The 12,718-nt window shown below is 38.4% G+C and overlaps 1 protein-coding gene across 2 annotated transcripts in view; it reads right to left on the bottom strand.

Moving 5' to 3' along the window:
- slc9a5 (solute carrier family 9 member A5) overlaps positions 1 to 12,718 on the bottom strand; it is a 159,446-nt gene that overhangs the window by 50,086 nt on the left and 96,642 nt on the right. For both annotated transcript variants that reach the window (XM_039762957.1, XM_039762958.1), the window contains exons 6-10: positions 10,569 to 10,789; positions 7,373 to 7,575; positions 4,455 to 4,544; positions 4,110 to 4,180; positions 375 to 504 (exon numbers count right to left, since the gene is read on the bottom strand). In XM_039762957.1, coding sequence (XP_039618891.1) covers positions 375 to 504; positions 4,110 to 4,180; positions 4,455 to 4,544; positions 7,373 to 7,575; positions 10,569 to 10,789 — 715 coding nt within the window. The remainder of the gene's footprint in view (positions 1 to 374; positions 505 to 4,109; positions 4,181 to 4,454; positions 4,545 to 7,372; positions 7,576 to 10,568; positions 10,790 to 12,718) is intronic.

Below are 12,718 nucleotides of genomic sequence, written 5' to 3' on the forward strand. Positions count from 1 at the left end.
TCAGATCCTGGATATCCAGTGATCATAAACTTGAATTAAGTGGGCTCAGAACATGGACGAATGGATGGATAGATGTCAGCTCTTTGTTTATTATACTGATTTGATAGGCCTTACTCAGATTATTCTATTTAGTTTCCTTTTTTACTTTCTGAGTACTGCTTGATTGCTATAGGCTTATAATTATAATTACTGCATTTTACTAAATGTGTAAAGTAGTTTAAGAATGTATTTTATGTGAAGAATGTGATGTAAAATCAAGAGCTACTAAGGTGATTTCACAGTCATGTCTAGCGGGGAATTGAGAGGCAGGCATAGTAAGATATAAAGAAGCAAAGGTGAAGAAAAGAAGAGGGTTAGTAACACTTGCTGCCTACCTGATCGACATAGCTGATGGCGTCTCGCACATTCAACTTGTGATAGACGTCCCAGATGTCATCTTTAATCCGATAGGCTGACTTTCGCATCAGGAGCTGGCTCAGGTATCGCTTGTCAAAATGCTCCCACCTGTAAGCATGCAAACACATTAAGCCGGAGAAGTCAGAGTAAAGGTTTTGATTGGTTGTGGTGGGTGTGGGGAGAATTATGGTCTGTCAAAAAGTATAGAGTTGGAGTGTTCAGAGTCCATCGAGGATAAGCAAAGCAGGTACAGTAACTAAATTGCTTGTCATTTTATGATGAGCTGAACTCAGTGTTCTTTGGAATTAGTTTTGGCTCAATGGGAGATATGATGTTCTCCAACATCTCTGAATTGGCTTATGGTGCACTGAAGTGACTGATTAAAAAATTGTTTGCACTTTGCTGCAAGTGGAAGAGTTTAAGTACTGCATGAATTCAATCATCAATGAGAATGGAAGAGACGTTGAGACTGAACACTTGATTGCGGACAATACGCTTGGAATTGGGAGCTAAGTTCTGGGACATAGCTCTCAATGTACCACTCAGTCTAATGACCCAGGACGCACCAGAGGGATTACATTTCTAAACTGGTTTGGGAATTCCTGAAAATTTCTCAGAAAGAATTGGCACTTATTGCTAGAGAGAGGGCAACTGATTTTGCCCTGGGAAATCTATTGTCATGATCAGAAAATGTGGATGAGAAATGAAAATTATTAATGATTGTTACATTATAAGTTACTACACAGAAAATGAGTAATTCTTGTTACATTATGAGTTATTAAGTGATGTTTTAAAAAAGCTTGTTATATGGAAAATAATACAACCAGAAATAAGACATTAAATACTCTGAAGATCAAAGATGGCGTGCTTGCAATTTGTTTTAACTGTGGCTCTTTTTAATGCAGGAAACATAAATTAAATGTTAGTGCTAGTTTGTAATGAAATGTGATGTTTTTGGACAGATAGGTTTTTCATGTAAGATGCTATTTTTATGTGTTTTTGTGTTTTTATCTATTTATTTAACAGAAATCACTTCAGGAATGGACTGAACCCATAAAACCACTTAGACAAGGGGTCTGTAGACACGTTGTATCTAAAGTATGAGGTCACGTCATTATCTAAGATTTAGAGAAACTTTCGATATACTGTAACAGTTTCCACAGAAGATAAAATTCTTATTTTGAGTTAAGATGCAATATTCTGAAGATTGTCCTAGAATGCACACTTTTGAAACATTTGCTTCTAAAATAACTATTGATATACACAGATTGTCCTGCATATTAGCTTACACAAATTATGCTGTTCGTTTATAGTCCTCTCTTAGTAATTTGCATTTTAGTATATTTTATTTCTGTTTACTCATTCTAACTCAGATCCTTGTGTTTTATGTATTTTATTATTTCATGTTTAATATTTGATATTACTTTTTTTCCATTATTATTTATTTGATCTTTTAAAGTGCTTTCGTTCCTTTTGTATCCTTCTGAATATTTGTTAAGTAAATGGGAGAGGTACTATATAAAAAACTATTTCAAATACCCAGCGCTGCCCAGGAGGAAAATAAAGTGTTTTTTTTTATTATTTGAGAAAGATATAATTTTGAAAAAAAACAACTTTAAAAATAAAATTAACAAACAATGAAGACTTACTAATGTGCTTGTTTTGTGGTCTTGTGTGTATATTATCATCCAGTTGACGCTCTTAATCGGCCAACTCTATTTAATTTCAAAAGCAACATGGGCGCGGTGGTGCTCAAACATAAAGAATGCTGGCAGGCACTTCTAGTTCGCCCTCTGATGGTCATCCCGAGTGTCAACTGGATGATAACATGCATGCATGATCGCAAGATCACCGCCAACCTACCCAGAAGGAGGTGGGTTAGGGTTGATTTCACCCTACAGTGTTTTTAGTCGACCAATGAGAAACATGTGTACCAAGTGTCATGAAAATCTCTCCAGCCGTTCAGAATGGTTGATGCTGGAACATACATACACACATACATTGACTTTATATATATATAAAATCTAGAGAGATAGATAGATAGATGGATAGATACTGTAGATAGATAGATAGATAGATAGATAGATAGATAGATAGATAGATAGATAGATAGATAGATAGATAGATAGATAGATAGGGGTGGCACAGTGGGTAGCGCTAAAGCCTCGCAGTTAGGAGACCTGGGTTGACTTCCCGGGTCCTTCCTGCTTGGAGTTTGCATGTTCTCCCCGTGTCTGCGTGGGTTTCGTCCCACAGTCCAAAGACATGCATCCTAGTGTGTACTTGGTGTGTGTGAGCGTGTGTGTGTGTGTGTGTGTGTGTGCGCCCTGTGGTGGGCTGGCACCCTGCCCGGGGTTTTGTTTCCTGCCTTGTGCCCTGTGTTGGCTGGGATTGGCTCCAGCAGACCCCCGTGACCCTGTAGTTAGGATATAGCAGGTTGCATAATGGATAGATAGATAGATTATAATAAAAAGTGTTATTAAGAAACAAAGTCATTTCAAAAAAGGAGGAATGCTGCCACCTGCTGGAAAGTCAGAGTACATGCCACATTCATGCCTTTGAAGAAGGTGGCTGCAGAGGTTGTGAAACAACAGGCACAGATTAAGGCATTGCTTTACTATTCTATACAAAATAATTGCAGGATTACTGCTAATAGTTTAATTTATTACTGTTCTTTTTAGCAGACTCCCTTATATAATGTCATGTATATAAAACATTGACGGGATCACAAAGTGCAAAAATAACAACAGAACAATAAAGAAGGAAACGTAATGTAGAGCACAAGAAGCAGAGGATGATAAAAATAGTGAAAATCACACAGTCTCTCTCATACCATGTGCTGCATTAACATAAATGTTTAATAATTTATCTTTCAATGTACTACAGTAATGTAATACATATACTGTATTAAGAAGTATTTCAGTATTTTCCCCTGATAATTTTAGTTATGGCTGTTAAATATGCTGATTTTCACTATATTTTTGATCTTTTGCTTCCTTAAATGTCATTTCTGCTCTTTGCCAAGTGACATCTCTTAACAATGAGAGATAATAACCTCATCATCATAGTCTGACGGAGATACTGTAGGTGTACTGTACTGCTCTGCTGCCTCACGTGTCACAGTAACATCGGCCTGGACGGTAATGTCTGCTTATTGTTAGTCTGTCCAGGCAGGGGTGTGCAGCAAGCGGACTCGTGTCTGTCAGATATTCTTTTTACTTAAAGGACAGCGGCCTGCAAGAGGGTTGCATTATGCATCAGATTTTGTTTTTCATCTTGCTTGCTTCTATTAAAAGTTTATCAATAGCGTGTATTTTGACTTTCTATAAAAATTGACAGTTTTGTACATGGTGGCAGGTGTAGCACTCAGAGACATGCAATAATGTGAAAAACAGTATTTAAAAATAAACATGGTTCAGATTTGTGTTTTTCCTGTGCTACTCAAGTACTTTTTTTATTCATAATTTCTTGATTCTCTTCAGCCTGAAGTTTCCTCTTCTGTATTCTGCAGGGTTGCTCTGTAATGGCCTTTGCTTTGCACATACTGTACTGTACAGTAGCTGCTCAACTTGACTCCATACATATTCCAAACTTTTTAACTGGACTGCACAATATTATCTCTCTGCCCATAACTTGCTTCTCAATTAAGTATTTCTCATCTTACACAACAGTGATGAATCTATAGATCTTTGTAAAATGCATTTCAGACTTACTTGTCTCTCCAGTGGTGGTACCCACTCTGACCAGCAATATCTTCCACAGCTGCTAAGATATGGTCAAATGCCTGAGCAATGAGAAAGGCAGAATATTTTAGGAGTCCTGAACAGAACTGCAACATGTCTCAAAAGCTTATTTTTAGATTCTCAAATACGCTCCCCAGCTCCTTTTCCTTAAACGTGAACCCTGAAGAGAATCTCACTGCTACTTTCCATTCCTAAACTAATGTACAGAGACTGACAGGAAGAGATGGGAACAGCACTGTATGTGGCAACAACCTCACACGCTGGCACATAATTAGCCTCACTGCCCATTCTACAAGAGCCCAGAAATCCACCTACCCGTTCATGAATTTCCTCATTGATTGTTGGTTTATGTTGGTCAGCACGTTTTACTTTGAGCCACTTCACCAGTGGCTTTATGGTCAATCCCTGTAAAGGAACACAAAAGTGCCACATCAATTCAGAAGAAAGCGCAGCCTGTAAATGGCTTTCAAGTCAACATTTTAGTGGGTCATGTTTAATTTTTTAAAAGGTCTGTGCATGAATCAAAGAAAAGGTCAGGATTACTACTGCATGTCTAGAGAACAACGTGCTAAAAAGATCAGCTTACAGCAGTTCTTCACCCTCTGAATGAGCAGCGGCTTACCATGGGATTGTCTTGTTTTGGGTGCGTGTGTCTAAGCTCCAGGACACAATATATGGGAAAGTGAAATACAACACCTGGGCTGCTATGACAGGTTCTCACATATCCGACTTGGGTGCCAAAAAAAATTCCAGGCAGCATTAGTACCTTTTCTGTAGCTACCAGGGGACTGTGCTACAAAACAATTTCCTTATTTTACACATTGGATAAAATAAACATACTAATTTAGAAATATATACTGAACAGCTGTGTTACCTTTAACTAGAATCAGAGTATAGTATATTTAATTATCTCTAGTATGGCTGAGCTGGGCTGATAAGATCTTACATATAAAAATGGCTTGTAAAGTCCAAAAGTACACAAGTTTACCTAAAATAGACATGAAGTTAAGTGTGGAGGCTCTTTTTTGGATTAACAGTGTGATGGTCGGCTGGCAGCTCAACCCGGCCGGGACGCCCCTGGAATAGAAGGATGGGGGAAGGCACCTACTTGCCGACACTGCTGCTCCCAAAACGCTAGATGGCAGCTCCCCTGCAGTGTGGCTGTGCCCCGGATTCCCACTGGGTATCTTGGGACTTGGAGTTTGGTTTCTCAGCCCTGTTGGGTGCCGCCAGGGGGAGCTGTCAAAGAACCTGGGGACTCATACTTTCATTTTGCCTGGAAGTACAAAGTAGTCACGAGGACGCAAGTCTCAAAGTACTTCTGGGCTGAAGAAAATGTCAAGTCTTCATTAGACCCAAGTCAAGGACTATTTAAAGGACTGACGGGAACCCAGCAAGCAAGCTGGAGTCAGGAGGAGTGTGCAGAGCTTGCTGGGAGGTGGGGGAGAGAGAGTTATTGTGTTTATTTATCATCATTATTATTGGCTGTTTATTGTGGGTGGGGTGCTTTGGAGGCACTACAAAGAAAAAGGAAGAATTAAACAAGATCTTCTTCTTGCTTTTACCCTGTGTCTACGTCTGTCTGTTGGGTTTAACAGGGGATCAGCACCCCAAGCGTTTGACAACTGATATTGCAGGTGATTTTTCATTCATTAGTTTTCCAAGCCCACTTATTCTGGCACAAGGTCAGAGGGATATCTATGATGGGTATAAGGTGGGAAAAGCCCTGGATGGGCTGCCAGTCCATCCCAGTACAGTCTCATGTACATACCTGCACTCCCCTAACACAGGGCCTTCTTCCCTGAACATGTATTAACATGTTAAATGTTAATTGAATTATTGCATTTGTAATTCAATATGAATTATGATATCATATGTGAATGAAGGTATGATTAAAGCCCTGTCTTGCATAGGTGTTTTTCTTAATCGTGTAAATTACCTTGTCATACATGTATGCCTGAGGACCACCTTCCTGGCACTGTTGAGGTAAGCTGTTGCACCCCAGGATGAAAAAGGGTGCTGATGTTAACAGAATCTTCTCTTTCCCACCCATAGCATCAAAAGACCACCCCAAGAACAATGCCTAGCTCTGCCCACAATGCTCTGAGAAGACTCGCTCCTCTCCAGCACCAGTGCTATAAAAAGGGACTCCCCAGGAAAGGTGGCATAAGTACTTGGCCCACAAACAGGGAGGACAGAGCTCCGACTCTGCTACTAGCACTTCTAATAACATGGCTGACTGTAGCCGTTTTTTCTTTTGATTTTTGTTACAGGTAAAGGGTGAGACCTGGCTGGTACCTCAGTTTTTTGCTTGCCCACTGTAGTCTGCTTTCCCAGCCACATTACAACCTGTACATGTGGTAATTCACAAATAAAGATATATTCCTTATATTTCATCAAACTGTAAGATCTTCAATTAAAGCTGAATGCAATTTTCTGCATATTCTATTAAAACTGGCCTAATGTGAAAAAAGGACATACCATAGGTAAAGTGCTATTTGCCAGATGCAAACTCCAAGCCTTATTTAGAAATACACGGGACTAAAGAAACAAAATCTCCTGTATACTGCTAAAAGGGATGAAACTGAATCACTAAATAATTTCTTTATAAAGTAATATACTCTACAGTAGCTTCATGTATGCTATTTACAGGACTTGCACAGAGAAATTATCTGTTGAACTTAACAAATCTCACTGAAAAACATCCCTCAGAGCCAACTCGCAAGTGCTACAAACATAAGTTTCCCAACTAACCTAATAAAATAATCTTAATGACCCAGACCACCTTAACTCTCCGACTTAGAGCAATTCTGCTACACATCCAAAGCAACAATCATTCAAAATGGCTCCAAATCTAGTCAAATATTAAGAACTCCCCATTTCTTACCATTTTACTGAACACCTACACACAGATTTCCTTAAAATGATCCAAGGTTAATGCACTAAAACAAGACCATAGGAATCAGGAGCCTAGCCGAGCAGCAAAGAACACGAGGCCACTACCCCCACTAATTACCAGTTGAACACAGAATGCACTCACTGGGTCACTTTTGAATCATCTGTTCATCTACACTGTAGTGGATTTGTGTCCGAAAGCAGCAAACACATTCATACACAATGAGAACTATGAGTTGGGAAGGAACACTACCTTCTGAAGCCATTGTCCCACAACTTAAAGCCAAAAACAGAAGCAATCCAAAATCTAAAGTAACCCAAAGATAAAACAGTGATACCTGAATGATGACTGTGAAGAAGACAACTGTTATAGTTGTGGCTACAAAGTAGTCCTTTGCTTTGACCTTTGCCCCATTGAGTAAGATTACCAACGCAAATGCAACAGCTCCTCTGAGTCCCCCATATGACATCACCACTTGATCAATCTTATCCAAGGGGTAGATCCTGAATTGGTTCAGCACCCAGGTCTGGAGAATGACACCTTCAGAAGAAGACAAAAGTTCATTAGCTGATGACGTTCCACCCAGATGAACACTGAAGAAGAGTCTACCAGTGGCAACTGAGATGAGAATATTGATTACTACATTTTGGAAGCTAATGACTAATCTGCGAGCTGAAATTAAATACACAACATTCCATGATTTCTGATATCTAGAGTACAAAAGATCGACATGACTTGACATAAAAAAGCCTGCGCAGGTATACACACAAAACGCATCTTGGGAAAAGGTACTAAATGCATTTTTTACATTTTTTTTCCTACTATGTTCCATATGGCAGAAGCTCCATTATTATTATTATTACTGATCATTTGTCCAACACCTTTATCCAACATCTGAGGTACAATTAGTTATATTGCTTTTGTTTTGTTTGTAGCACAGGGAGGTGAAGCTTGCTCATGGTCACATGGTGTCAGTAGTGGGATTTGAACTGACAACCTCTGGGAACAAAACTCATGTGCATACACACACACACACACACACACACACACACACACACATGTATACTTACAAGAACAAAGGAGGAAAATGCACAAAGCATAAAAATGGTTTGACAACACTTCTGACATGATGGCTAGCTCACTTACTCACCCACCCTCTAAAAAGTATTCTATTCCCCCACTCTCGTCACCATTTTTCTGTTATCTTGTGCTCTTTCACTCATATCACTAGTCCATCTCCCTCTATAACTCACCTGTCAACTGAAGAATCATGCGACGTACACCTGAAGGCTCTGTTTTACGTAATTTTGCAGACCCCATGAGTGGATCTACAAGTCATTAGAGGACCTGGAGTAGCCCATAAAATGTTCCAATGCTAGGCCTTTACTCTAGACCAGGGGTCTCCAACTCCAGTCCTAGAGCACTACTGTGGTTGCAGGTTATCATTCTAAACCTTTACTTAAGCAGTGGCAAATTTTTCTTTGTTTTCCTTCATTTTAGTTGAATTTCTTTTCTTTCTTTTAAGATTCATTCCCCTGAGTTGCTTCATTTTTTCCTTAATCTCCTTAGTGTTATATTTTTTCTCAAATAACATGTAAAAAGCATTGCATTTTTTGGCTTGAAAAATTACAATTTTGTTAAATCTCATCTTTCTACTGTAAAATGTGCAAAATACTAAAAGTACAAAGTCAGAAGTGTAGAAAGTATAATAATGATACAAGTAATAACAATAATGATGAATAATAATAATAATAATATGAACAGCACACTGCACATGTGTGCATGACACAAGTGTCACTTTCAAATTCCCAGAACCACTTTCAGTTTCACTGACCATTTCTATTTCACCGCCTGACGACAGATTCACTGCTGATGACAGGTGTTTCTTCTCTAATGCCATTATAAGTCTAGGAGAAGACGCGTCTACATTGTTGCCCATGTAGCACAAGACACGACTATAGAGATGCCTGAGTAACGCTTGGCACTAACGTTGTTGGCACTTTCATAGCCCGAGTAAACTTCGGGTCTTACATGAGACACATCTGCCAAAGCAACACTCGGGACTAACGCTTTTAACACTGTTTTTACAGCCTGAGTGACGCTCAGGTCTAATGATAAGGAGGTTAACATAAGTGAGACGTGAAGAGAGCCATCAGACGACCAGCTAAGTCAGGGCCCCAAACTCCAACCAATTTCACACCAACCATTTTGTTTAATTAGAGGTCAATTCTTGTTGTTCAATAAACCTTTTACTTGATTCCATGGCTTGTTGCTCCTCTCATTCTGCCACAGCAGACACTTTCAAAACTATTGATTTTAATTTTTCGAAGAGCACTGTTGAAATGTTTTGTGGATCTGAGCAGATCAATGTTGTTGAGACCTTCACCTTTCTTTATTTTCAGATGCTGTAAGATGGACACAGGTTAGGCCAGTCACGTGTTGGCTCGTTTTGTATCTCATTATAGTTTGGCTGCTAATTAAAGGAAAAAAGAAACGATTGAGGGGTCTGAGTCTTAAATAGCAAGTCAATTAAAATGAAGGCACAAGAAGTTAATTAGCAGCAAAGACGGGTCAATAATTAAGAAAAGGGTTAGAATGAAAACCTGCAGCCACTTTGGCTTTCCAGGACTGGAGTTAACAGAAAAATCTGTTACTATGATCACTAACTAAAGTTGAACTTGATCCTGAAGTTGCTTTCTATTTCCTTTACAATAAAAATAATGGTAAAGAAACACCAGTTAAGATATCAATGTGTCAATAATAGAAATGTCCACATGCTTATCATAAAGTGACACCGTGACAGAGAGAAGAGGAAAATGATGACAGGTAAGCTCAGTAAAACTAATTGTGGGAGTAAAATGCAAACATTTTTGAAAAATTCCAAGTTAATCCAGTTAATTTGTGTTTTCTACTACAGGCAAGATAGATAGATAGATAGATAGATAGATAGATAGATAGATAGATAGATATGAAAGGCACTATATAATAGATAGATAGATATGAAAGGCACTATATGATAGATAGATAGATAGATAGATAGATAGATAGATAGATAGATATGAAAGGCACTATATGATAGATAGATAGATAGATAGATATGAAAGGCACTATATAATAGATAGATATGAAAGGCACTATATAATAGATAGATAGATAGATATGAAAGGCACTATATGATAGATAGATAGATAGATAGATAGATAGATAGATAGATAGATAGATAGATAGATAGATAGATAGATAGATATGAAAGGCACTATATGATAGATAGATAGATAGATAGATATGAAAGGCACTATATGATAGATAGATAGATAGATAGATAGATAGAGCTGAGTCTTAAAGAACAAGTCGGTTAAAATGAAAGCAAACAAGTTAAAGAGCAGCCAAAACTGGTCACTAATTAAGTAAACAGTTAGAATGAAAGCCTGCAGCCACACTAGCGCTCCAGGAGTGGAGTTGGAGATTCATCTCTTGCTCGAACACTTAGGGCAACTGAAAGTGATGAGGAGCGTTCCCAGAAGCATACCCACCAATGGCTCGGAACACTAGAATGAAAAGCAGAGTGAACAGCACCAGGGCTGTGTCCCAGATCCATTTAGATGTGTCAACAGCAGAGATCCCAAGGAACATGAAAATGATTGTTTCAGCAATACTGGCCAAAGTCTTCATGGTGTATTTGACAGTGGTGCGGGACTTCTGTGAGATGTTGGCTTCAACGTACTTTTTGCAGCACAGACCACAAAACGTTACCCTGAGAACACAAGAGAGACATACAAATCATTGATCTGGGGTGCACACAAAACCCCATAACGGTTTAAAGTAGGAAAAGTTCTATTGAAATTTCACAGAGATTTATTTGTTCATTCACGATATTTTAAACGTAAAGAAACAAAGAGTAAACATGCACAATCAAGTACACAAAAACAAATGTCACTAAGATCCTCCTTGGGACGTGTGGAAGAAGTTCACGTAAAAGACGTTCATCAGTAAACTGCTGGTTCACTTCACACCAACCCCGTTACATTGCGTTCAGGAATTGCTCTTTATAGGTGTTCCTGTCCTTCTGTTGTAGTGACATTCAGATGGCTTCTCTCATGATGAAAGTAATGAAAGAGAAATAAGAATTGGAAAAAATGAATAAATAAATAAAATAAGTGTGTATAACATAAGGGTAAAATGTTCTGTATCAATCTGCAAATGCTTGTGACTATGCCTGAATGTTTAACTAAGACATTCTGAATCATTTGTACCAGCACATTATTACAGAGATGAGATCATATGACATTTTAACTTTTTATTCTCTTCTTGATTTACATATAATACGTTCTGTTCAATGAAACAAATGTTTGCCAAAGATCTTTACTCTGTTCAACTACTTGGAGACCTTTAGATAATGTAAGGCATAGGTGTGATCTGTCTGTTGTCCGATTGCTGTAAACGTGTTACGTAAATGAATTTAATTTAAGACCATTGCTTGGTCGTTTTTTGTCAGTCTTGTCATGCTGTACTGAGCGGTGTACATGGCAGGCTCCATTTGGACACACTGATAGCGGTGATTCACACCTACTTTTACTGACAGAATTTTCTTCCTTAACAATGACACAGACTTGAAATGTACCAGAAGGTAGTTTTTTTGGTTTTAGCTGCCAGGAGATTCATAAGGAGCCGGGCAGAGCATATCTTCTTTCAACTTGAGTACAATGCGCCTTTGGAAAACGGCTGGTGGTATATTGGCACAATAAATTAATTGTAAATGAAAACCTTTGAATTTAAAGACAGTAACCCTTTTCACAGATGTTTGGAGTTACTAACAGCGACAGTTCCCAGTTTTCACTTGGCCAGCCCAGGTTTGATTACTGGTATGAAAAAAAAGTGTGTTAAAAAAAATCAAAAACCAGACAATTTTCACCTCACACCTTCATATTTTTATTTGTTTCGATATTCTCCAAGCTTTCATTTCATTGTAATAGAAAAAAGCTAACATCCAGACAGTAACACAGCTACTGTACTATTGATGGCCTGAATATGCACATAATCAACTTACAAAATGACCACAAGAGGGAGCTGTGCGTCCACGAAGTTTATTCTCTAAGCAATTAATCTTCACTTTATCAAAAATACAAATGGTATCCCAAGTTCTGAGTGTGAGTGACTTTTCCATTTTAAATAAGATACAAACTGCAAAAATCAGTTAAGAAATTAAAATAAAAGTATGAAAGAATCAAGGAATCATTCACACACACCATAAAACAAAGTACACATATGAAAGAAACTAAATTATACTGTTCAAGGCAAAGCACTTCTATTGTATTATTTAAGAAAGGATAACATTCCAAAATTAGATCGGTTGCTCTTTAGCTTATAATAGGATTAGGAGCCAATTGTTACATGTTAATTGCTCATTTAGGAAAGTCCTCTGTAGTTGGGCTATCAGTAATAGGACGGACACTTTCCCACCACCAGAATGACTGCTCTTGGTATACCCTGCACTCAGTAGGGGTGGCCTTAGTCACTTACTTCTGTTCCCAGGATTCCATCATGGTGACTTTGACTACTTTGAAAACAATAACCTTTAGTACTCTGAGGCTTACCATAGTTTTACTACCATTGTGCAGCTTAAATTAATATTTGTGGGGCGGCACGGTGGTGCAGTGGGTAGCACTGCTGCCTTGCAGTTAGA

This window comes from Polypterus senegalus, chromosome 9 (genome assembly GCF_016835505.1).
Source record: "Polypterus senegalus isolate Bchr_013 chromosome 9, ASM1683550v1, whole genome shotgun sequence".
Taxonomy (NCBI): Eukaryota; Metazoa; Chordata; class Cladistia; order Polypteriformes; family Polypteridae; genus Polypterus; species Polypterus senegalus.